Genomic DNA, 27432 nt, shown 5'->3' on the forward strand with positions numbered 1-27432 from the left:
AGAAGGAGCCAAGAGCTTTTTTTACTCCCCACACACACATACAACGTGCACAAACTCATCATCACACATTTTGCCTCATTCCTGGTCCTATCTCTTCTTCTTTCCCTCACACACAACAAACACAAGAGACACAATCTCATCACCCCACTCCTCCTTCCTCGTTCTCTCCTCACTCCCTCCCTCCTCCACAGAGTGGAGCGGTTCTCAGCTCCATCCTCCTGGACTGAACTGCGTTACCGGGCGCTCCTTCCTCTAAATTGCGCCACAGTGATGATTGTACAGTACATTCTTCTGCCCCACACACACACACACACACACTCAGCAGCAGCTTGTCAACACAGCAGCACACATCTCCTCTCTCCTCAGCCCCGAGGTGAGCCCCTCTCTTATAAAACACCGCTGCCTTTTTCCTTTTCTTTATTATCATCATCATTATTTCCCCCTCAAACAGACACAGACCGGATGATAACGGAGGATCCATGCGGTCTCACAACAGAGCTTTGTGTCTCGTCTCTGTGGCCGGAGACCTGGCGTGTGCCGCCGAGGAGGAGCGGCGCTCGCCCTCCGACCAGCCGAACAGCGCGGCGCTGTGAGAGGAGGGGGGAGGGAGGGGGGGCATGGGTGGAAGAATGAAGGCAGCAGAAATGAGGCAGCATCTGCAGCTTTACTCACCCTGCAGAGCGGAGAGCTGGTCGGTCGGTGCAGCCGAGGAGAGCTCCGTGCGCACTGGGAAGCCTGGACACCAAATTTGCAGTTTTCCTCTTATTCCCCCCACCTCCCTTCCCTCTCTCTCTCCCTCCCTCCCTCCCGCTCTTACACACACACACACACACACACACGTTCTTACTCCTGCCCCCCCGTATCGCCCCTCTCCCCCACTCCTTCTCTTTCTTCACTTCACTCTGCTCTTTCAGCACTGCGGAGAATCAGCTCAATGAGCTTCACTGTAGTTTGGGTGTAGGGAGGAGGGACTGGTGTGTGCGTGTGACAGTGTTGTAAGCTAGAGGGAGAAGATGACACACGTGCACGCGCCCAGAATGGCATGATGGGAGCGTGCTGGCTGGAATTGAGGACACATCATGTGGGCTGACAGCATGACTGATTCAAACATACAGCAACTATTAACAACGTGTAGAGTTATTAATGGACATAACACCACAACAACAGAGAGTGAGTGTTCAGACACAACACAACACAACACAAAACGATGGAGAGCTCCAACACACCTCCACATCTCAAAGGTGACTGAAACAACTAAAGTCGGAATAAAATGAAAATTGAACTTGACGACCGATTTGGGCTTTAACTGTTATAACAATTACTCATAATATAGTTTGTTCAGAGTCGTAACCTCTGATTATTTTTGGACTTTAAGAGGATTCATTTATTTGTCAGTTTTCATGGCACTAACATCATGATTGATTCAAATATGAGTTATGCGATGAAGTGATTAATAATCGAAACATGAGGCTTTGGAAGGAAGGTGACAGACACCGACTGAGATGGATAGCTGAACCTGCTGAGGACGGAGGACCTGGTGGGGATTCATTAATTGATCCACCCATCCAACCACGGGGGTCATAGCAATATAAAATAATCAAACATATTTTCATTTTCAAATCTACTTCACCAAATTGTCAAGGAAATATAATTTCCTAGCCGGTTTGTTCAAAGTTCACAGAACTGGATTCAGGTCTTGAAACTGAGGCCACATTCGGGCTGCTGAAGAATCTAAAGTTATTGATGAGAGCAGGCGTTGTTGATTAGTTATTGGAAAACTGAACATTTCCAGTATCTTCACTGTTAAAGACGCAGCAACCTGAATCAAAATGAGTGAAACCAGCTTTGAATTAACTTTATCAAGATTGTGAAGACACAATCTGAAAAATATGACAGAGAGAGAGAGAGCAGGATGTCACATATTCACTTTAAAAAAAAAAAAAAAGTGTGCGTGTGTGTGTGTCCTTATGCTCAGGATATTGTGTGTCTGTGTGTGTCTGTTAAGCCTCCATAACCTTTTTCACGCTTGAGTGGCCCCATCAGCCCCTGGCGACCAACAGACTGATACAGTAGGCTGTGACTCAGTGTGTGTCTGTGTGTGTGCACACGCACTGGTATGTGTGGGCATCCAAGGGATTCATCCCACCTGACAACACTAACCACACACACAGTGAATCCAGTTTGCTGGTATGTTGTGTTTTGCTAATTTAAAGCTGATCGACTGGTTAACGATCAAAACAACAAAAACGTGACACTGATTAATATCCTTCATTTTAAACCACGATGGATTTCCAATAAATAGGTTATCTCTAAAAGCGGATGAAGACTGAAAATAAAACCTTCATTCTATCTAATAACCCCCAGGAGGGAAATCTGTCACATTGTATTGAAATCTATGTGAAAATGGACAGCAAAAGCATTTTTTGTTGCTTTTGGTTGAAGATGAATCGACATAAATGAGCCTGAAGTCACTGAGAACCATTTCTTTATGAAAAACTTTCAAAAAGAATTCATATTTCTGTGAAATATAAGAATCACAACAAGTTAAACTGGGATGGACAATCGACTAATTATATCTCATATACTGGTTTAATAGTTATTATTACTGTTACATCAAAGTTAGATGTAAAAACATCCAATTAAAAAACCTTTCATCAAAAATTTTAAATACAAATTCAGTAGATTTTTTTTTTTTTTTTTTATATATTTTGCATTTCCACACTTAATCACGAACAGCTATTTTAATATCTCTCCAAAGCCCACACAGTCCCCTTCTGAAGTTTGCTCCTTTGTATAATTATTGATTAATCTTTTTGTCTTTTGAAATAAATTTCTCCATCTCTGAAGGCACATCAGCACCGACTTTATTTACATCTCAGTTGGTTAGCTGTCAGAATATGGTGAACATATGCATCTGTTCGAGAATATATCACTTTTACCTGCTTTCACAGACTTGTTTTTTAATGTGTTCACTGTGGTAACTGGCAGGCAATTTTGCAATTTACAATTAAGTCTAAATTTGTTATTTCAGTTTTTTGTTATTATTATTATTATTATTATTTTTTTTTAAGACAAAGAAGTTGCACAACTGAATAACAAATAAATAGATTGGGTATAATAATCATTAGCCTTTTTCAATGCGTGAAGTTTTTTTTTTTAATTTACTTTGGATTTGGAGCAGCTCTGAAACACAAAAAAATGCTGTAACGGGTACATCAAGAGTTATGTTTCTTCGCTGATTTGTGCAGCAGCAGAACGACCAGTTGACCCTGACTCGGGAATAACCGGTTAAATAGGTCGTGTGTTCCCTCGCTATTACTATGTTTGTGTTTGTGAGTCACACTTTACTCCATAAATGACAGGAGGTTCCTTAACCCTCTGCTCTTTGGGGCCTCATTAGAAGTGTTTTCACGAGGAAGCTGAGTTTCACTCTACATTTAAATGTGTTTGAGGGTTTTCCACTGTGGTGGAGCAGAAAATAACACACAGTTTGAAGCTGTGTCTGTCTGAAGTCCACCATTTCCTGACAGTCAAGTCAAATAATATTTATTTTCAAAGCCGTAAGCTGATGTACAAAGACGCTGCAGGCATGGACTGTGTTGGATTTAATCATCCAATAATTAACCCAATTAAGTGTTTAACTATCCAAAGACTTTCATAATGAATCATTGAAATAAACAGCTCAGTTTATTTATCAAAATTTGTGTCTGGATCAAATTGACAGTTTGCTGAAACATAGTTTCATCTCAAAGTGTGAGCAGTAATGTCATATTAAAAGGCCACTTCCCAGAGGCTGCCCACCAGAAGCCATGACCTTCAGGGGCTTCAGATCCTCAGAATGAGCAGAACTCCTGATTAAATCTAGTCAGAAACTTGAAATCAACTATAGAACTCACCCAAACACACGTGAGGAACTTTGTGTACAACCTTTGGTTATTCTAGTTTTCGTTGTTATTAATCCAGAAGATTCGGAAAAATCTAATTTGTTTTTTGCAAATTGAACAGATATGAAGATTTAACCTTGTGGTTCTCTACAGAAAATTGTTCCATCTACCACTGACTTCTCTGTTTGTTGGCCATCCCAAGGGCTTGACAAAAGACCTCACCAATCACCAACAAATCGAACAGGGTCGAAGAGAATAAAACAGATTTACAAAATAAAAACACAACCATACACCCTGAGCTGTGCAGATAATGAAAGCATTCTCCTTCAGCTCACACACTCTTTCCCCACCCACCCCCGGGAACGGGACTAATAGAAGCAGATTGCTCATCCTGTGATGCTGAGGAAAGAGAGCCCACCTGAAGTGGGGATGACCCATTTTCAGGCTAAGCTAATCTTTTTTTTTTCTCTGAAGGCAGACAATATTTAAATGTGTGTGTGAATTGTGTGTGGCCTGTAGAGGCCTCGTGACATGTGTCAGGTCAGACTCTGTTTGCACTCCAAAGGATGATGATATAGACTCAGGTCTGTGTAACGCCTGAATTTATGAAGCTGTAAATCTTTCTTTATGGTTCTCAACAGTGTGTGTCATTACTGAGGCCTGCAGCTGCAGCCATGCTGCATTAGTCCTGCAGAATATCTTCTGGACTGTGCAGAGCTACATCTGCCTCTCATTTTTCAGAGGTTCACTGATGCATCTAATTTATCATTTTAAGTCCATTGTTCTCATATCTTAAACAGATCAAAAGGGGATTTAAACGTTGGTCCTTTGTGCTGATTGATGGTCTATTTGTATAACCAGCACAATATCCACAGCAATTACATCCCTATTATCCTCCTGTTTGAGTGTCATATTCTGTCTATTCCACCGCCCACAGCTGGCCTCTTGCAGCACTTAGTTCACCCTGAATATACGTTTCCATTGTGTGCTGTTTCAAGAGAAAACATGAGACGATTTGCATCCTGATACAGAAAATTCAGAAGCTTAAATTTTGTTTTTCTGATTGATGATGTGAAACTGGATTGCTGAATTTCACAAATAAAGTCTGTTGAAATATTGTTCAAACAGACCCAACATTTAATCTAGTCATCCAGATATCCCTCGATTTTAAACTGCATATTTATGTTTGCTGCTGGAATCTGCAAATTTCCAAATTGAGCTACTAGCTGTTTTGCTGATAGACGAATAATTTCAGGTTCTGGTTGCAGCTTCTCAGTTGTATGGCACATTCTAGAAAATTGGTGGCGTGTGTAACAATAAATTCACAAAGACAACAATGACTGGATTCCACTTTTTTTCGCTCATTTCAGAGAAACGAGACAACCATCCCTCCTGAATCCCAATCAGCCTGATGCTCAGACTCAGCAGCAGCAGTCATGAACACACAAGCTTCTGCTGAGTGCAGCTCTTTAAAAAAAAAAAAAGAAGCTCCCAGTGGACATGAAAACCTACTACTTCTGCCAGGGGCATCTTGTCAGAGTCAAACTCCCTTAGGGTAAGTTGGCACCAATCTACAGATGTAACTGTCTTTTCTCTTCACAGCCACCATCTATAGCTTTTTTGTTGTTGTTGTTTAAATGCAAAAGAGAGAAAACATCAAATACAGAGACGGTTAAAAAGGAGTTCAGAGGTTATTACATTTCACCTTGCTGCTGTGAAATTCAGTGGGGAGGAAATACTGTGATATAAGGCTGCATGGCGGGTTTTAGCTCTCCTCCTCCTGTGTTGTTTTATTCCTGTGGGGTAGGAGAGGGGTCCCTCTTGCCCCTCTATTTTTAGCCCCCCTGCCAGGGAAATCCAATGAGCAGAGCTATATATAGTCAGCTGTACATTGATCCACACACGTGAGCCTTTGCATTGAAATAAGGGATTTCTACATCAATGGGCTGCACAGACTGGTGGCGTTTTAATGAGGGCTGCTTACATCCTTGGTGGAAATTTACATTCATTTATGCTTTTTAGCAATAAAACACCAGCTGCTTGACACTTGTTTGGCTTTTGTCGACAGGGAAAGGAAACAGTGGATGTAAATATGGATGTAACAGGCTCGACTGTCATTGTGAGGTTTTGTCAAATGCCTCCATGACACTTTTTAACCCATTTGATGAGGGTAAAATGTGTGAGGGCAAACCATTCTGCCCGAAGGCTTTCAATACAATTAATCTTTATCACCCGTTTTACAACACGAGCACATTTCAGGTGTTTATCTGAAAAACAAAATGGAGTTTGATATCTTTACCTCCTTCTTTGCTGACTTTGTTACAGATGAGGGTTGATGATCCAGCTCGTTCTCCAGCCAAGGCAGATGATCCATCCGTAATAATCCCACTGTCTACTCCACCGCAGTTTCTTCTCATCCACAGCTGAACAAACAGAAATCAAATCACTTCCTGTCTCTAAATAAAGAAAAATCTGTAATTAATCTGTGCTTTCGCGGAAAGAGAAAGTCCCTGATGAAGTATAGTTTTAGCTGCCAGGCTAACGTTAGCAAACCGCTGCTTCTTCTCCGGACAGCAGTTCTCCACTGTCGTCGTAACACAGTCTTAGATAAAGTCACCCTCGGTAAAAAGGTTTGGGGTATTTCAGTTAGTGTCTCCACCTCGTAGCTCAGATCAGGTCCCATTTTTTATTTAAATTACAGGTTCGTGTGGAAAAAGCTGCGGAGACGTTAAAACTACTTCCGGTTGCTCCGGCGTTTCGCTCCCTGTTAGCATGATGTCTTTCACGTTAACTCCTCATGAACATCCACAGTCTTTTTGTGGGGAAAAAAGTTTTTTGTTGGAAAAAGCAATCCACTTTACCCCCATCCAGTCCTGAACATGAACTTTCCTTTCTCCCCTTTAATTTATTCATTTACAGCCGCCATTTTAAAAATGGCTGCTAAGGGTCACGGTGAGGGTCATAAAGCCAGAGGAGCGCTGCTGCCGTCTTTTCGCAAACATAAAATGTTAGTTTACAGTTGACGATACAAAAGCAACTCATTTATGATTTGTTTTAAACTCCTTTAGTGCCACATTAAGGTGCACTGTTCTCCATGTGTACAGTATTTTCACTTTCGTGTTTGTGTGTGTGCAATAGTTTGACAGACGTAAAAGGTCCCTCTACTTGCATCTTTGTTAATAATCACAGGTAATTTAATTGCTTCTACCAAGAACAAAGGTTTCATTTGGAGGGAAATCTCCTGAGTTACCACAAAACAAGTTTTTTTTTTTTTTTTTGTTACACCGGCTGAAATTGTCAAGGGGAGTAATTATCACAGCACCTAAAAGCAACAGTGTCCACTAATAGGCCTCAAAAACATGCTAAACAGTCAACGAAAAGGATGCAGAGGAGAGAAAGGGAGCCCTCTTCTTTCTCCTCCAACTCGACTCATATTAGAGGAGACCAGCCCTCCTGAGATTTGCAGACTATCAAAAATGATGAATGGTCGCCCATAACCGTAAAGGATGCCTAAAGAGTTTTCAAAACCTGTTGTGATGGGAGAAAAACAACCTGCAGTGAATTTATCCTCCTCAAGAGCATTGAATGGGCGTTGAATTTAAAAGAGACCGGGCCTGCAGGCTGGAACAAGCCCAGGGTGGAATTATTTAACTTTAATGGAGAATACAAATGACTAATTCACTGTTTTTCAATTTAAATAGTTTTGCTCGGAGAAGGACAAAATGAAAATAAATCTGAATGGGAAGTATGGCCATTTTCCCATTGACTTCAACGCAATCTGGTCCATTTATGTTCTTCACAGCAGGACACAAAGAAGAAAAACTTTATTTATAGGCCTATTGCCTGCAGGTGAGGTGTTCATGGATCATCTTTAAATTGCTGTGTTTACTTTAAACATTTTGATCCCCTTTTTTGTTACAAAAGCCTTAACTTACACACACACAGACACACACACAGGTTGGAAACTTCATCAGAATCACTGACGTAACGATGGGACACTGTTGAAATGCTGCTGAAAGATGGGGGATCAAGGAAAGGAGGGATGAAAGAGAGCGATCGACTGAAGGAGAAAAAACTGATGCTGCTGCTTCGACACTCTCAAACAGGAAGGTCAGCATCTCCAAAGGACAGTCAGGAGAAACCGTACGGCGGGGGGAGGAGGATGGAGAGAAGAAGGGTGAGCAGGAGAACAGAGGTGGTGGATTAAACCTGACAAACACACAATACAACGGACTGTAATGTGATTAACGTTACACAAGAAAATGAGCACAATCCCTTTGAATACCATATCAGACTGGGATTCTTCTTTTTGTTGGCTCAGAAAACATTCAGACAGAGACATTCAGGACTACACGTGGACTAATATTTAATCAGGACAGACCTGAGAGGTAAAATGATGGTTCTGTTACAACAACAGCAACATTAAGGATGTGTATTCATCTCTCGCTGTCTGGTAAATGACTTTCTTTGATTAGATTCATTCCACAAATTGAATAATTGGTCTCCAATTAGCCTGATAAGCTCTAATTATGTCCTAGAAAATGTGCAATATATTGTAGATTTTAAAGTGCACTTAAATCCAGAAAGCTTTGACATATTCACCAGTCAGGTTATACCATAAATGTGAGGCTCAAAGTGATTTACTAATATTGTGTGGAGGTTGTGGTTTCTGTGTGTAAAAAAGGAAACCTGACTGAATCAAAAACAGGAAGCATGTCAGAAACACCAGAGGCAGATAAGAGGAAGGAAATCAGGATTAAGAACAAGCCTGAACTCTCGACAAGCTAACGAGGAAGCTTCTCCATTTCTCCATTTCATGGAACACACTCCCACTTTGAATGTGTTATATGCCAATTATGTCTATTTTTATATCCTTTATGTCACTCTCTATGTAAGTATCTGAAAACAATGTAAACTAGAGTCAAAATGGATGAGGCCTTCTCAGACCATGTCCTCTAACGGAAGCGACCCCTGAATAGCAGCGGGGTTTGCTTGAGGCCTGGGTGGATGGGATTATGGGGAGGGGTGTGGTGGGGGCGAAGTCATATAACTTCAGTACCGCCTGGCTCTTTGTGAGGCCTGACTGTCCTTGAAAAACGAGCGTCAGCATGTGTGTTATTGTTGTCACCGTGTGAGCTGTCAATACTGTATTGTTTGTCTCTGGACCAATTATGATTGTTGCTGTGGAGCGATTGAGAGGACGGGAGAGGAGGGAGGATGACGGAGAGGTGACCGACAGGAGACGGGGAAGGGAGGCGGCGAAGGATGCAGAAAACAACAGGAAAACAAGCCAGAGCGAGGGAAGGTGGCCATTTCTCACGGCGGCAGAATCCGTCTCTTTTTGTCTTGAAATCTTTAAATGAAGATGCATCAAATCACGGAGGGCGTCTCAGCTGCCAGGACGAGTTTAAACAAAAGAAATCAGCCGGTGAGATCGGTTCAGTCGCAGGAACACAAGCATCATACACAATGTCAACACGATTTAGCAAAGAAAGATGCAAAGAAAGAGAGGAGAAGGCGCAGAGATAGGGGGAGGGAGGAAGAGGACGGCGGGAAGGAGGAAGGCACAGAGTGGATGTAAGTGGAGAGGGAAATTGGCGGACTGTGGGGGGATGGAGGATTTTCGAAGCAGCATTATGTCTTGACTCAGGCTTTTCTCTTTTTCTTAATCCCTCCAACTTGCATGTACTGTGCTGCAGCAGGGAAAAGTCTCTGCAGGAACAACAGCATGGATCCTCTTAATTTATTCCCACTGTGGCGTCAGCGCCTCTTATCGCACGACTCGGGAGCCCGGCTGATAACACAGCGAGAGCGGCCATTAATGGGAGGAAAAAGTGCTAGAGCGGCCAGTCAGGAGCGAGTGGCGTGCGAGAGACACCGATAACTGATGTGAACTTTGGGCGACGGCAGTCGGTGATGTGCAGAGATGTTGTCAGCAGCAGCAGCAGCACACGCCTCGGGCGGCCTCCGTCCAAGAGCTCACAAACACTTGAAGTGAAATATGGCAGCGATCACACTGCAGGCTGAAATGAAGCGCACTGACGTGGTTTGATAGTTATATAAGATGGGACAACCCCCCCGTCCTCAATGACTCGGGCGGTTTGTGCACCAACTGACTGTCCTGACATCTTTAAACACAACGACATTCAGGCCAACGTCCTCCAAAATTTAACTCATCCGAGGCCTAAATGACGTCCGTCGCCAACTGTGAAGCCAACATGACCCCCCTGGTTGTAAAAAGAAGTTACCATGTATTGAAATCTATGGGAAAATGTCCCAATATCTAATCCAGTTTTCAATACAACATGATGTTCATTTTTTTTAAACGGTGCTCCCACTTAGAGAGAAATAGACCAGAAAACGGTGCTCGACTCAGCAGGAGCTGAAGGAGAGGATATATTACGCTACATTGGTCACCAGCCAGATTTATTGTTGATTTTGAAATTACTTGTTTCTCAAGCACTTCCTAGTCTGTCACCAGCTCAGAAGTCCCATGAGCACGTGAGCAAGTGTTGGAATTTTTAAAAATGAACTTAAAGCACACTTCATCAGCCTGGCTTTGAACTAAACATGTCACTTTATTTTAGTCCCTTATTTTAGCCCAATCATACCATTACCTCTTTTCTTTCAATCTATTTTCTAGCTCTTCTCTTATTGTTGTTCATTTTTCTTTTAGTAAAACCCAGTCCAGATCCAAATTTAGCTTCCTCTGGTTTCAAACAAACCAAGATGGCTGACAAACAAAAACCAATGGGTGATGTCACCAGTTAGGTCAAGTACACAAAAATCCTTTTTTCCCTGAAGACAAAACAGCTTTGAAGTGGCCACTTAAAGACGATGTTCAAAGGAAATGATGTCACATTTCTTTAAAAACTACTGCTACGACTAGTTATGGAAGTGAAGAAACGTGGACTGCTACTAAGAAAAAAGTGACGTGCAACTACTCATTCATCCTTCTCCACCTAACAGGCACCTGCAGGTGGAGTCCTGCCACCACAACTAAGATAGAAATAGAAAAAGTGACATTTATGTTTATGCAAACACATGAAAAAGGAGGAAGTGCCTCCAAAATTAGCACATGACGTGTACAGTGACCTTCGCCTCTCCGTGGGGGGTCGAGGGGATCAGGTCTTAATCATCACACCATCCTGATCCTCAGACAAAACAAATGAAAGAAATGAAACCTTAAATGTCAAACAGCCGTTTGTCTAACGTCACTGTCATGGCTGGACCAACATGTCTGTCCCTGCAGAAACGTGTATTGAACACATCCAGAGTAAACAGATGTCCTTGTTTGTATTTATATCGGCGGGCGTGTGTTGATTTCCACGAAAAGAGGAGTGCGATAAACAGCAGCTTCCTGTGACAGAGGCGCCGGGAGCCATGTTGAGTCGGCAGACGCTGCCAAAGCCTGAAGGGACCTGGAGCTCTGAACTGAACTGCTGCGCAGACACAGCGTGAACAGTCACCTCACGATGAAAGGTCTTCGTTCATGATAAAAACAAAAACCTCGCTTCTTCAACTTTCTGCGGTTTATTACTACACACACCTAATCAGGTCGGCAGGTCCTGGTTGGAAATGACCTGATTGGCTGCAGCACTTTGGGCCTCCAACATGTCCCCTGATTGCTCACCAGTCCAGTGATGGTGAGTGTGTAACGACTGGTGAGGGGGGGTCAAGATGTGCCATCATTACGTTACGTTGCGTTGAATATCTGGGAGAAAAATTTGAATGACGTGATGTTCTTGGAGGATTAAATAGTGAATGTGGCCTGTGAACAGAAAGTGTGTGAGTGTGTGTGAGTGTGTGTTCAGGTTTGCGGTGCCTCCAACCCATTTAGGGCGTCCTGCTCAGCCAGATGAGAGACCGAATGTCTGAGTGGCTCAGCGTTTTTTAGCCCTCGGCCTCTCAACCCAGGCACATCTGTGACAGACAGCTGGACCGCAGGCTGGACCCCGAGAGTGTGTGTGTGTGTGTGTGTGTGTGTGTGTTGACAATCTGAACTTGAACTCATGTAAACTCATGTTATATAAAAGTTTAAAATAATGCATGCTCGTACGTTTGTCGGAGGGCGCCCTCTTTGTGAATAGGAAACACTGCACATGTGTGTCTTTGCGTAACAAATAAAAATCTTTGTCATTTCAGATTTTCAGTATTTAGAGTATGCAGCAACACAAAGTGCAGCTCCAGCTGGCTGCCACCAGCCGGCAGCAAATTATTGTTCGTCTTGTACAGTAACTGACTCGTGGTGAGACAAAGAAGTTACATCATGAATCATGAAATCAAAGAACAACACAATCTTTGTCATTGGCCTGATGTTGGGATGAATCGGGTTTAATCATGATGTTTAAAGTGCAAAGACTTTATGTAAAAAAAGAAAAAACAGGAGCATAAATAAGTCGTTTTTCTTTTTGCATCCTGCTGTGAAGATCATCTGATCAGGTCAAAAGTTCCAGAACAGAAAGGCTTTAAACTTTAAAGGTCCCCAAACTGAAGACAAAACAAAAACTAATTCTTTAAACAGCCTCATCGATTTGAATGCATGCCTCAAATAACGCACAACACAACTAAAATCATTGAGCAGCATTTCCCAACCTGACCTGTGTGTGTCAACACACTTTGATCAAAGCAGATTTACCAAACCTGACGGAGAATTAAATTCACTCATTCATTCAGACAAAGTAATGTATATTGTGTACATCAGCAGTAATGTCTTTTATTCACAGCAGAAATTTAGATTGTTTTTGTTTTTGTCGCTCAGCAGCACACGTAAAAATTCAGGATTTTTGCATGCGTTTCCTCAGGTGGCGATGCATTGAGCCCTCAGGGCCGCCGTAGAAATGCTTGTTTTGCTCACCGTCACCTTCTGTCAGGTGCCACTACGAGCTCCTGCCATCTGCTGCTGCTGGTGAGGGTCATAGTTTGGGATGCAGTGTTTCCAAGGCGGCCATTTTAATCACCCCGATGACCTTTAACAGACACACACACAGATCAAACAGGGAAGTATTAGTGGTGTTATGAAAGTCAGAGCTCGTTAAGTCTTCCATTAATGAACGTGTCTTAATTGCAGTAGTGATGTATGGCAGCGTCACTCTCCTGAAAGGCAGACTTGCCCTTTGACGTTATTAATTTCAGGGGAACGTCTATTAATTACGTAAAGCTGCTACGTGGCGCGTTTCTGCAGCTGATGATGAGTCATCTCTGTTCAGATCTGCCACGTTTGTGTTCACCTAACTTCACAAAGAAACAAAATAAAAAGTCTGTTCTCATCTGGTTGGGTACAATGAAACATCACAGCACACTTTAGTGCTATTGATTAACTGCTCATCGCAGTTTGAAATCTTTGGAATTGGAATGTTTTATGTGAAGAACCGACTCGAGGTTGAATCTTTTGTGCGACGAGTTGCCAAAACACAATAATGGCTGCGAAGCCTCAATTAATCAGTTAATGCTGACCTGCTGTCATTATCGTTCCCTCTCAAACGTCATGTCTCACTCCAAATGGATTCTTTCTCTTCTTTCTTTCTCACCTTAAAGGTTCCGTATTTTAAGTGTTGATCTCGATCAGAATATATTGATATACATCACCGGAACAATCCGTCTCATCATGGAGGCAAGTATCAGTTTATTCTGACATTTAATTTAGAGAGCTTGTTCTCTTCGTTTTGTGCGACTGGATGCCAAAACGCACAAATAGACACACACACAGTGACAGATCTGATAGAGTCGGGCTCGGGGGGTTGGAGGGCTGGATCTCCTGCTGGCTGTCATCAAGCCTTTACCGACACGCACACACACACACACACACACACACACACACACACACACACACAGTCTCCCTCCTGCAGATGCCAATATTCGGCAGCCAGTTTATTACAACACCGCCAGATTAAGGAAGTTTATTGTCTTTGTCTCGTCGAGGTCCTTAAAGTCCTGGTCTCAGTTTGACTTCAGATCTGAGCAGTTCATTTATATTTCAAGCATCAAATAAGCTGATTAAAAAATAAAATAAAAGGCCGTTAGCTCCTCACAATAAAGGCCTTGAAATGGACACGTAGATGTCTTTAAACTAAAAGTGCATTTCTGAATGGTTGAACAGCATGAAGGATGTCAGAGACAGAAATGATAAATCCAGTTCTCTTTGCTGACCCCCCGTGGCCCCTTGGGGCCACTTTTGTAGGCATATGAGGCAGCTGAGTCAAGTTAAAAATCCGACCTGTGATCTTAAATGAGTCTTAATATGAGTGATAAACACTCTGAAGGCCTGAGGTGGACTCACGCTGGCCTGGAGTCCGTCCAGCCTATTCTGTCCCTTCTGCTCTGCCGCAGATCGGCTGGTCCTCGCTGTCAAAAACAAAGAGACAACAAAAACAGCAAAAAGACAGACAGGTCAGCTGGTCAGTGATTTATGCGGTCAGGCTGAAGCAATAAGTGAGTCAGACAGAAAACGGTTTCCCTCCTTCCTCACTCACTGAGAGAAATCCCTGCGTCTGGCCTCCTCTGGTGGACGGAGGAGGGAGGTGCACCCTGAGTCCCAGTCCTGGACCTGAACCCGAACCCAGTTCTGAAGCATCCGTCATTTCCCAGCCAGAGCTCCGATCTGATCAGAGATGGAAAACAGAGTTTAGAAAAAACAAAGACAGCAGCTGAATCCATGCTTGATTTCACTTTTTACTTCTCGACTTTAATGTTATCATTTATTTTTATATATGTATATTTTATATTCTATTCTGGAGCATCTGCCACAAACTGAATTTCCCCCAAAGATTTCTGATTCATCTCTTACAGATATCACAGACAGATCACCTTCCCCCAAACTGTTCTGGGACGTCTTTTAGTTTTTTATAACAGATGTTTTTCAGTTGCAGCCCTCCAAAATCAAAAAGCTCTTTTCTTTTCTGTCGAATGACGAACAGATGAAACGTTGAGAGGTCTGAGCTCAGGGAAGATCAGGGGATTTCAACTTTACTGATGATAAGAAAAAGGAAACTGTCAAAAGTGCTTACAAGTTCGATGAGGGGTCAAAGGTCAAACTGAGCTCACTACAGAAAGAGGGTTTCAGTTGGATGCGTGAAAAGCCATTCGTGTCAGCATTTGGAGGATGATGTCACACATGAGGTTTCTGATTGGTGTGTGTGCTGTCCGGAGACCACAGGAGCTGATGGGGGGGCATGAAGACTTAGCAGGGTGCCCTCCTCTGGCCAAAAGGGGTATTATTATCTGGACTTCCCACTGTGGGGGGGCTCACAATGGCTCTGATATCAGAACTGCAGCAGCTTCATGGATTAATGACCATAAATGTCACTGTGACATAATCTTCTGCTGGAATTAGTCAAACACGTCTGTGTTTCATTTAAAGTACATTTCTAACAAAGGCAAGAAAATCAGAGTTGTTATAAATCGATTGTTCTAATTTGTTTCTGCCATAGAAAAGGATGGAGCAGAAGTAAAATTCAGAGGGAGGACCTTTCCCTCCGAACTGAGAGTTACCTTCTGACAGATTTAACAGCCAGAGTCGTAACAATCAAACTTGTTCATCATCACAATAATGATATTAAATCATCACAAGTTTAATTTAATAAACGCTAGAGACACACAAAAAAAAAAAACAGCAACAACAACAACACAAACCCACAAAGATGCAAACGGAACTTTACTGCCTTTCTGAATGAAGGAAAATTCCCATGCATTGTCTGCAGTTTTCTGTAGGTTGATATAGTTTATTAGGTGTCCAGCTTGGACCCATCTGAGCAAATCAACTCTAAACGCTCTGCAAATGGCTCAGGACGTAAAATTTATAGGAAAAGTCATAAAATAGCAAAATATTCAGTGCATTAAAGGATGCGTATGCAAAGGAGCTGCGACGGCTGCAGCAGCAGGAAATAAGCTAAACTGTGGAATAATAAAAGAAAAAACAAAAAAGGTGAGGCACGAAAAGCAACTTAAAATCCAATCAGGATAAACACCATGAAGGCAGCAGGTTTGAGTCTCCAGCTTCAGACAGCAAACAATAACCAAGTGTGGAATCCACGATGAAAGAAGATGAAGGTGAACTGAATCATCATCATGACACTCGAAAAATAGAAATAAATGTTAAAGCTGTGAGCTTTTCACAAGACAGCACCATGACGAGCTGTTTGGAGAGTACACAACAAACACAACAAGCAACAACAACGCAACAACGGTGCAAAGCAGAAACTAACTAGGAGCTGACAAGCAACAATCAAAACACTGAACAAACATTCCCCCGAACAACGACGGGGAGGCAGCAGCCTCTTTTTAATTATTATAACATTATTTATTGAGATCAGGAAGATAAAGATATTTTGTCTCATTGAGATCTTTTTTAAGAATGTATGGATAAAGAAACTTTGGCACAGAAGAGGACTTTTAAATATCAGGTCATATTAGTCCAACGCTTCAGACTGCAGCCAAAAACCTGCACTTTGTATTTCGCACTAATTATCAAACGTTAGAGAGCTGCAGACTCCTCAGCTTCTTCTTATCCTGCTAATTAACTTGCAACCCGTCCGATATATCTCTGAGATTATTACATAAATGGGTTTTTTTCCTCCTAATTTTTTAGCTCCATCTTAAGGGAAAAATTAACAGGGACACCAGGGATCAAAGGAATTATGGGAATATATCTGCAGAGGCTCGGTGAGCAACCTCAGCCCAATAAGACCGCTCACGGCGCCGTGACATAGAAATGAAGCATTTCATCATTTTTCCTGATTTGTGTGGGTTTGCTCTGATACTCACAGTAACATCTGAAGTCAACCATTAATCAGAGTGGAGGAATCATCTGGAAGAAGGTGGCACCAGGATGCATTATGGGAAGAAGAAGAAGCCGGTGGAAGGTTTGGCTTTTGGCTCCAAATCCCGCAGATCTCAATCCGGTGAGCTGGACCAACAAATCCATCCACCTCACACAACTTCCAGGACTCACAAACGTTTTGCTTTACGCAGGAGGTCACGACCTTCTGATCCACATCAGTCAGAACTGTCAGAACTGATGTGGATCACTGATGATGATCTGACAAGCTTCACTTCCAAAGGTTAGAGCTTGTTGCTGTAATGTCCAAATTTAAAATAAAGAATTATCATCTAATCTTAAGAACTGGAGGAAACGTCTGCTGCTCCCTGTTCTTGGAACGAGTCCCTAAAAGTTGCTTTATGTTTGTATGATTGGCTGCAGAATACTCCTGTAAAAGAGGCGTAAAATGAAAGGTTAAATAAAAGTTAACGGACTGCATGGACCAACATCATCAGGCTGGTCACGCTGTCATCGGGGCAGTAAACGCCCTTACGAGGGCACTTCCCTTTTAAAAGGATCTGACTTGTGTAATTGCCCCAGATTTTCTTTAGCTCAGCAGTGACTCAGCACACAGAAGAAGAAATTCACCTACATTTGGACAGAAATGTTAATTATCACGATCGGCTTGACTCTCCAGCCGCAGACGATCGTTTCACAATCATTCCTGGAAAGCTTAAAGACACACAGCACGTTGGAGGCTGGGCCCGAGACGCCTCTGCAGCTGCAGGCACTTTTATTTGGCCACGAAGCTCTCTGCTGTTTCCTGTTTGATCTATCATCTCCTCTGCTTATCATCCGACAGCCGCCACAACCCGAGGTCCCGTCCTCTCCCGTCCTCTCGTGTTCTGATGCCATCCGAGTGATTCACCTCACCGCTTCGCTCTGCCCCATCGGAGGAGCGCCGCAGTGTTGAGACATCAAAGCTTTTATTTTTATCAAGATCCTTTTTCATTTTGTCGCCAACAAATGAAAATTCAAATTGAATCTTTCTGTGAAGAATTGGAAAAAAACACATTCGGTGTTGTTTCCCTTGAAATGGATGAGTGATGCTGAAGTTTTCTTTCTGCTGCGAAATAAAAGTCTCATTTGTTTTTCACCTGAATAGAAAACAGAAAACATCACTGCTCATATTTTTCAACCGTAAAAAAATGTCAATATTTTAGAGGAAAAGTGTCACAAGATGGTAATTTCCAATAAATCAGTAATTACTGAGTTGAATTCCTCATTTCAGGGTGATGCAACTCAAAATAAATATGATTAGAGTGTGAGGTACGGTGGCCCTGAGAGATCAATACATCAGCCAGGCCCATTTATTGAGCTTAACATGAAAGTTAACAAAGTTTTGAGTTTCTAAAATTGAATTTTTAATGGCAATGTTTCTAAACTGGAGGATGATGAAGATGAGAGCCGAGCGAGAGAGCATGAGACAGGTATATTAGAATAGAGAGAGAGAGAGAGAGAGCGTCTCCATGGTGACTGAGCGAAGCCGGTCCTGATGTGAACATAAAAAGGCGTCAAACATCCGTCTCCAACCTCCAAACTCTCAGATCAGCTGTGGAATATGCAAACCAAATCTATCTAATGACCATCGGGAGGCAGCTCCACTGGCTGTCAGGCTGTATTGAGGTCTATGGGAAAATGGCCCGCCTCCCTCTCATGTGTTTGGGTCGTTCTAGAGCTGATCTGAAGTTTCTATCTTTATCTGATCAGGAGTTCTGCTCCTTAATGATGAAAAATCCGCTTCAAAGCCTCTGATGCTCTAAATATTGGCTGTGACATCACCCACTGGAGCCAATAGGAGCGTCCGACGTAGAGACGTGACTCTGGACGTCAGGATGAGAATGGACGGACAAACACACAGAAGGAGGTCCAACGTGGACAAATTTGATTTGTTAGAAAAGAATTCACTTTGTGATCAGTGAGAATGAAAACGGAGAAGCTGCCACCAGATTTCTTTTTTGGCATTAAAGGACACGGTTGTTACTTGACGCTGTAATTAACCACTAAAGTTGGATAATGAGGACAGTTAAAGACAGAAGAAGGGCAGAGATAAGGAGAGATAAGAGAAGCAGAGACGTGATTCCTTTTCTTTGGCTGTCCTCTTTTCGTCCGGCTTTGCTTCATCTATCAGCCCTCCTTCACAATCAAACGTGCAGCTCTGCGGGTCTGCGGGTCGATCTCTCTCCACCTCGGCCTGATTTCCTCTGCGTTCTGTCCCCCAGCGACACGAACAAAAGAACGGCACGCTCTCTCTGTTATTTATCTTCGGCTACGTCACCGAACCCAAATAAAAAACTTTTTTTGAGTGGCTCAGACAACGTGACAGAACTGACAATCAGATTTCACAGTTTTAAATATAGCCGGCGTACAGTGTGTGCGACGCTGTGTTCATCTGTTTTTGTTGCAGTACGGCTGCTTGTGATCTCGTTTTCTCGGCATCACCTGCTGTCAGAACCAATCAGGGCTTCGGCTCAGACGTCTTCTCGCCGCCATCAAACGAAAAAGGCTCAAAGTGACCTAAAGCTACAATCACTCCGCTCACAACACAAAGATGACAAAGTGCTTTCTTTTTTCTTTGAAACCATAGACGTGTATGGACAGAACTGAAGTCTATGGGAAAATGGTCTTCAGTTTCAAGTCTTCAATAATACATTTTTGATTTATTTTCCCATTTAGAGGAGAATAAAGGCGGCATTTATTGGGGAATGCTGAGTTTTGCTTGCGTTTGCTGCATGGCTAACGTTAGCATCACCAGCTGCAGCGGTTTCGTATCGGTAAGGAGATGACTGAACTGGAGAAGATGCCGTCTGGTCAACATTCAGCAGAAAAGCGGAGCTGGCTGATTTATTTCCGGAGGAACGAAGTTTGAAGCGTTTGCTTCGGTAAAAGTAGAAACACAAACATTCATTTTATTTAAAAACGGAAAATTAAATGTGAGGAAAAATATCAGGTTTGAAAAACAGATTACTTTTCTAACCTGCAGGCATTTTTTCCAGCTGTGTTCGTTCCCAGCTGACCTTTACCGGCAGGTCAGAGGCAGAACGACAGTGAACGCAGCATTTTTATCAACTCACATATCCACAATTTGTGATCTGACCTTCGGTCTGAAGTTTTTGTTTTTGCAGCAACATGATGCTGACTTCACAGTTTCAACTTTTTTCGTCTTTTTACTTTTTTGCCTTCCAGCTGTTGTTCTTTGGTCACCGCTAACCTACCGGGTCAAATTTACTTGCCCCTGGCGTTGGAGATTTACCCGACTGCATAATAAGTCTGTTTTTAAATCGTGAGACAAGCCCGTATAACTGAAAGCTCGGTGGCCAAACCAGATGGAAAGCTACGAGATGAGGCAGAAGACTGAAAAGGCTCATGACCTTATGCAACCCAAAGATATGTTCATGAACTGTAACTCATCAGTTGGTTATTTAAATTTTGCAATTCACAACCTAATTTCCACAAGACGAGAGGCGGCAGAGTTCCACAGGAGTTATGGTTTTTAATGAAACTCAGAAAAATTGGCCTCTCACGTTTGATTTTATCACTTTGAATATATTTAAGGTAAAAGTCAAAGTGAAGAGTGATGCATAGTTGCATGGGTGAAAAGAAAAGGGAGGCACTTTTTATGATTATCATTATTATTATTATGAGCTGCCTCAGAGGTGAAATGGGGGGACATTTACGATCACTGTAACTTTTATGTTGCCAACTCGTAAAGAACGGAGTTTGATTTTCATTACAAACCAGCTCACATCACTTAACACTTCCTTAATGACGGGGAATCATTTCTGGAATTTCTATTTTTGTCTAATTTTGACTCTTCCAGAGTCCAGCTCGGAGTCAGCAGGAAGCCTTAGAAGGCTGGGGAGGCGTGAGCAGATTAGTTCCTGACCCAGAATCCACTTCTACATCCGTTTGCTGCCCGACCTTTCTCCAGCTCTGACAAACGTTCCTCAGTTCCCTCCACTGATCGTTGTCATTCTGTCTAAGACATTAACAAGGTCAGCTCTTCTGAAGGAAACCCAGAACAGCTCTGTCTCCCCAAACATCCTGTCAGGACGCCCAACAATCAATTTCCCAGAAAGTAGGACACATCGCAGGGATGGAAAAGGGCCTTTTCGATCTTTCAGACTCAGCCGATAGTCTCATTTATCAATCGGATCCTGCTCGCCGCAGCCATCGTACCGGCTCAGTCCACATCAGTCAGCCTGCTGACAGCACAAGGTTTGGAAACTAGAGACTTTAAAGTCACATATGCAGCAGACCGCCTTCATTTAGTCCGATGTGCTCGTTAAAAATGTCGCTTTCAGTTCGCAGTCAGATGTGAACACATGAATGCACTCACACGATGTTTCCTTCGAGTCGAAATGGAAAAAAGTTCTCTTCCAAACGAGTTTACAGTCTTTTTTAAATGATCACATAAAGTCAGTTTAAATACGTTTTCAGATGAACTTCACACCAGATGCGTTAGGAAAATGACAGTGAACACCAGAAGAGGAGGAAATCTTCTCTCTTTGGTTGGAAGTGTAATTACAGACTTGTGACTATCAGCGTTTAAAGCGTCGTTAACTTTAGTTGCAGAAATGAGAGCAGACTCAGAAACTGGGGCCTAAATTTAACAAGGAGCTTAAATTGAGACGTAACGTGAGCTGATGATGTTTTTCCTGGACTTAAATGTCTGACAAAGTTCACTGAGGGTCAATCTTTTTTTGCTCCCGTGAAAATGGAAGTAATGAGCTTCAGTGGAAATTTGATTCTCAGCGATGAGGAAGAAAAGAGGAGAACAATTCAAATGCATTTTTTATCTGAGACGGTGCCAACTGTCGCCGGCATCAAAGGGAAGGAGAGGGATGAGTTTGGTTTCATTAGTCTGAGGACATGTGGGGATATTCTGCAGATGTTCCCGGATTCTGACAGTTTGAGTTTAAACGTTCACTTCCAGTTTTCACACACTCACCTGAGCCAACTTAATAACTGTCCTGAAATCTGGGAGTCCATTTACGGCCTGAACAACAAACCAAAACTGAAAACTAGAATGGAAGAATAAAAACAGATTCCGGCCTCCAAACATGGAAGAGATGGAGTTTCATTTTTGTTTTACTAAATTCTTGTTTTACAGATGACCAAAAATCTTTTTCTTTTAAAGGCATCTCATCCGTCACACCTTCATGAGGGTTTGAATAAGACTGACCATAAAACAATGTGATTGGGAAAAAAAGTTAATGATTCAACTGATCGACCCGCCAAATTAAAATGGTGCTGAGGTGAATTCAGCCATCGATTAATCAGGTTTTTTGCTGATAATTAAGTGTTAATTAAGGCTCTTGTGCCTAAATTGAACAGAGATAATGACTTTTTCTGAAGCGAAATTGAAAAAATAAGAGACAGAGATGGCGTTAACATTTACAGCCTGATCACGTGTCTGCAGGTTAAATGCCAACCAATCACAGCTCCAGGCGATGTCACTGATGAACGCACCGTCAACCAGACAAGACGGACTCATCGCACAATCAGCCGCTGGTGTGTGTGTGTAACTCTGACACACCTCTTCATCATTTGGTGATGATCCTCCTGTTACCTGCGTTGCCCCTGGAAACGGAAGTGCTCTCTCCCCTCCTCCCATCATGCACTGCCTCGTATTCCAGGCACGCAGGCCTGGAGTGAGTGTGTGTGTGCGTGTTCGTCAGCTGAGGGCGTCTGCACATAAGCAAGGCAAGAGAGTCACACACTCACGCAAGGGCAACACAAGGAGACACACACATTGCTGAGACTGTCAGGTTGTTGCATCAGAACAAACGGACCTCCTCCCTTCAAATACGGAGGTTAACTACAGTTGTGTTAGAGCGGTGTGTGTCTGTGTGTAGTGTTGTTTACTGTAGCAGTGTGTGTCAGAATGTTAGAGCTCATTATTCTGTTTTTCTACAAAGCAAGAAATTTGTCTGTGAAGAGACGGCTGTTTATTTCAGCCATATAATAACAGTGATAAGTTCACCTCCCTTTTTTTCTCCTAACTTCACGTTCTATTAACAGAAACATTAAAAAACGAGCTCCAGAACAACACGGTTCAGTCCAGCGCTCCTGAAGAAGATGTCTGTTTCCAATTAGACAACAATAAAAAAGATTTGTTCGTTCCATTCGAGCTGTGACATCTGGCTGCTCGACCGCCAGCAGGTAGATTTAAATAACTGCAGTTATCTGGAAGCCCCGAAGAAACCAGATTTTCAGAAGATGATAGCCCCGCCCCCCAACCCCTCCACTTCTTCCTGGTCTGTTACGAAAACGCACTTCATGTTATATTGAAGACTGTAAACTAGAGACTGAGACCATAAACTCATCAGGAAAACATTTACTGAGGAGGCGGAGGGACATTTTCCCATAGACTTCAACACAAGTTGCCCCTGATGGCGATAAGCAGGCCGTCGTCAGTCTGTGAAACCTTCAGCTGGGCTTTAGATGGCAGCGTTTTATCGGCTCTGTTTAAATCTGGCGAACGCCGTCTTTAGGGCTGATGGTTAACCTCTTTGCCCCCCCCACATCTGCATCTCCCTTAATGCCCCCAAAGGGGCTGATACACGGCCATCCTCTCTCATTAGCTATAATCACAATAGCAGCGTGGACTTGGATGGTCTTGATGGAAACAGCAGATGTAGATTAAACTGCCACTGAGCTGCCGGCTGTTTGGAAAGGCAGCCTCTTTCTTTGCATCACGATGATCATCTATCGATTCTCACCGTGATCTGTCTGATTGTACCGACAATGTTCCTTCTTCCCAATCGGACGGGAAACAAACGGAGAGAGTGGGTTCGCCCTGACTGTAGGTGTCAATGCTCCTGAGCTTCATCTCCATTTAGGAAACATTCACCGCCTGCGCTCACGTTTTTTCAGGTTAACATGGAGAATCTCGATCCAAATATGAAGCAGAAGAGCAGAACGTAAACTAAAGCGACGGCGCAAAAAATAAATCAAACCAAAATAAACACTGTTTAAATCTCAATGTAACCATGGCAACAAAGCTTGTCTAATGTCGAGGAGGTACATAAAAAAATAAAAAAAATTGAACTAAATTCAACATTGTTTCCTAACTGTGAGCGCTGTTGGTCCGGTCCATACATTTATCACTGTAACCATGACAACCTAGCTCTGGTTTCCATGGCTACTATTGGTCATATCAGAACAATCTGAGAAACAATTACTGGCCCGGCTTCATCTGTCTATTAAAAAAATGTAATGTCTTCTTTTTCCTGGGAGGGCGACAGAGGGGATTGTGGGAAATGGCGGGCTTCATTTTGTGCTGCATCTTTCCACACTCATGCAGCTGAACCGTGAAACGTGGACGTGTCTTCAGAGACCTGATCCAGGACTCCAGCAGAGCTCAGCGAATCAACGTGACCCCGAGCTTTCCCCCATCGATCGCACTCAAAGACGTCTGCTGACAGCTGTTTCATGAATCTTCTGGACCAACACGTTTCTGGTCAACCCCCCCGCTGCTGATGGATGATGGGAAAATGCGCTCTTCATGAGACGCAGAGGCCTGACTCGTTTCCAGACAGACACGATCTCGCTGTGTGTGCTCTGTGACAGAAGGCGTCTGAATCGACCTGAAGAGGTAAAAAAACCACAGAAAAACAAAACCGAGCTGATTAAACATCTGAAAAATAAAGACTGACGTTTCCACGACGACATTCATTTCACGAATCCGTCTTCCTTCCTCGGAGTTCCAACACAGTCATCACATTTATTTAAAATGCATTGCAGTAGTAATAATAAAAACTAAATTAAAATCAGGCCTGCAGGTTTGAAGGTGTGTGTTTTAAAAGTGGTTATTAATGCTAAACTCATTTACTGGCACAGTGAAATGGAAGCATCCTGCCTTTACCTGTTCCAGGTGAGTCTCCACAGGAACTCAGCGGTTTGAACTGTTCAACGCCGACTCTGCTGGTGATGAACTGCAGCCTGACATTTTACTACGCCTCACGCAGGAAGCTGTTTTATTAATACACACACATCAGAAGGGGCGCACACACACGACAGAGGATGTAAAGGGTGTCGCCTTTTACAGCATCTGCTTTGTGCTGAAATCTCATTTGGAGTCAACGTGGCTGAACTTCTGAACCTGCCGGCTAATTATTGGACAGTAAAAGTGCTGGCAGGGATTCCTGAGACGAAGAGGAAGGAAAGTGAAGGAAACGGTGAGCTGCTCCTGATAAGGAACCTGTCTTACGTTTTTTTATTCTGCCTTTCCCATTCTCAGATCTTTAATTGTTTTGCTCCTGTCCTTCTGCCAAGGTCAGTTTTTGTTGACAGGAACACAACACAACACAACACCAAGTGTCTAAACACCTGAGTCCATCTGAGAGCCCGTCATTGTTCCCATATTTCTTATCTTGAGACTGATCTGTTAATTTAAGGACACATTAATTGAGTATGATTGTCTGACACACACACACACACACACACACACACACACACTATATCACGTTTTAATTTAAAGTTAGACACAAAGTTTGGATTATTAAAGCCGGTTGGGTTGTGAGAACATAAAGTCAGTGGGGTCATTCCATTACCTTTATGTGCTGAATAATAAGGGGAACGCTGTTAAAATAATGATAAAGAAAAGAATTTCCATCTTCCCCCTTCACAGCTTTGTTTGGCTTTTGTTTTCTCGACTAAAAGTCTATGAAATCACTGTAATTAGACTACAGAGACACTAAAACGTCTTCCGTCATCATCAGGGAGGATGATCATGACGGAGGAGGAGATGATAAAATGACCTTGGCTAAATGTCAGCCACACTTTAGACTCAAGCAGCCAAATAAAAACTCAGACGCGTTTCAGTTCTTTATTAAAATCATCTTTTTAATTCTGTCCTGCTCACAGTGCAGCACATTATCGTCAGCAATGTTTCCACTGGCCACCTGCGTGTGTGTCTGTGGGTGTTTGTGTGGTTCTGACAATAAAGTGTAGCACAGCTTGCCATCATCCCGTACAGTCAATCAGTACAGCAGTATTAATACAAGGCCTTGAGGCTTGTTGGAGGTGTACAGGCAAAAACTGTGGATGTGTTTCCACTTCAGGCTAAAACTGGGCTTTCCAGGGCTCAGGGCCAGTAAATGCTTCAAATATATCTCTGAACACAGCGCTTCAAAAAAATCATTCCCCTTTGACGTAGCGGACTTAAATGAATACATATCATGAACACGTAAAGGTTTGAGTCGGCCAGGGAGGGAGTCTCCTGTCTCAGGCAGTGTTGCTTCCATGTTTTTAAAGGTTGTGACCGTTTCAGCAACCCGGCCGGCAGAAAGTGGGGACACTGACTCTTCCTGTCGTTTGAAGATGTGATTATCAAAATAAAAGCCCTGGCGTCTGCCATTTTTGGCCTTAGTGGAAACCACGCCGGTGAGCAGAAGCAGCGCTGCCCCCTGACGTGTGTCGCATCAGCTCTCCCAGATTTGTAAAATCATGAAAGAAACAGTGTGTTTGTGGTGTATAATTAGTTTTACAGCACAGCAGCTCGGCAGATACAACACACTGTACGACTATCAAAGTTCTTATATATAGCGTGTGGGTCGGTTGGCAGGGGTAGCTGTGCGTGTTATTTTATAGTAATACAGCGACTTGAAGAAGCAAAAAAAGAAAAACAAAACAGAAAAGCCCGTGTGTGTCAAAGAGGTCACCTCACTGCACACTGCGGTCCACGTCGAGAACGTGAGAGCTGTGTTAAAAGCTGCTGTGTCCGTAAAAGTCTTCATTCGTCGCTCATTTCTAGCCCAACCCAAAAAATAAAGGCCCCTCTGGGTAGACACACTCACCACCACTGCTACAGTGACACGGTCGTAAGACACTCGCACACTCCTCGTCGTCACTTGGTTGGAAATCTTAGCGTTAGCTACAGAAGATAGCTAATGGAGGCGGATGGTTGGTCTTAAGTGAGCAAAAACACAGTTACGTACTGGTCTCTGTTTCCGCTGGGGGGGTTGGGGGGAGCTGGTCGGGAGGTTTGAGACAAGGAGAGACAGACAAACAGACAAAAAAGACATTTTCATTGAGATAATATCGTAAATTTAGTAGACAAACTTATATAACATAGATCTTAGCGTCTTGAAATATACTATCATAAATATTTAGTTTTTTTTTTAGGTGAAATAAATATATCCACAGATACTCTTCTTTTTTGAAAACAGACCAGCTTTACATTTGCAGACACACACGATGGATGACATGAGGAAAAAGAAGAGAGGGGGGAGGAGGAAGGATCGGTGGCTCCTAACACTTAACCAACTGTTGGTGCCAAAATCTCTGAGGCGGATTCTTCACAGGTTGGAAAGATTAAAGTTTGTGTTCGGGACGACGGACTTTAGCTGCTCGCAGTGTGAACTTACAGGAAGCAAAGTGCTTGGATGGTTTCTGTAGTCTATAGAAGCTGCTGGTCGCTGACTGGAATAGGAGAAGCATTGAACTGTCTTCAATACAGTCAGTCTACAAAGGAAATCTCTAATTTGATCTAATTCATTTCCCCGTGGCCTGCTGTGAATATGAAGCAGTCTGTGCTGATAACACATAATATTCATATCGTTGTTATTATTGTTATTGTAATGAACTTGAAATGTGAAACAATATCCCCAAATGTCTAAACAGCAATTTTCTCTAAACGCTACCCGCCGTGTGTGTGTGTGTGTGTGTGTGTGTGTGATAAATATATCTAGAATCATTTATTTTTTTATGGAAAAACAGTGAGAC

The 27432-nt window shown here is 42.8% G+C and overlaps 1 protein-coding gene across 1 annotated transcript in view; it reads right to left on the reverse strand.

Annotated features, from left to right (window-relative positions):
* Positions 1–487: 487 nt before the first annotated feature.
* grin2da (glutamate receptor, ionotropic, N-methyl D-aspartate 2D, a) overlaps positions 488–27432 on the reverse strand; it is a 90437-nt gene continuing 63492 nt past the window's right edge. The window contains exons 20-22 of the mRNA XM_029514788.1: positions 14357–14484; positions 14164–14228; positions 488–587 (exon numbers count right to left, since the gene is read on the reverse strand). Coding sequence (XP_029370648.1) covers positions 488–587; positions 14164–14228; positions 14357–14484 — 293 coding nt within the window. The remainder of the gene's footprint in view (positions 588–14163; positions 14229–14356; positions 14485–27432) is intronic.

This window comes from Echeneis naucrates, chromosome 11, assembly GCF_900963305.1.
Source record: "Echeneis naucrates chromosome 11, fEcheNa1.1, whole genome shotgun sequence".
In the NCBI taxonomy this organism is placed as follows: Eukaryota; Metazoa; Chordata; class Actinopteri; order Carangiformes; family Echeneidae; genus Echeneis; species Echeneis naucrates.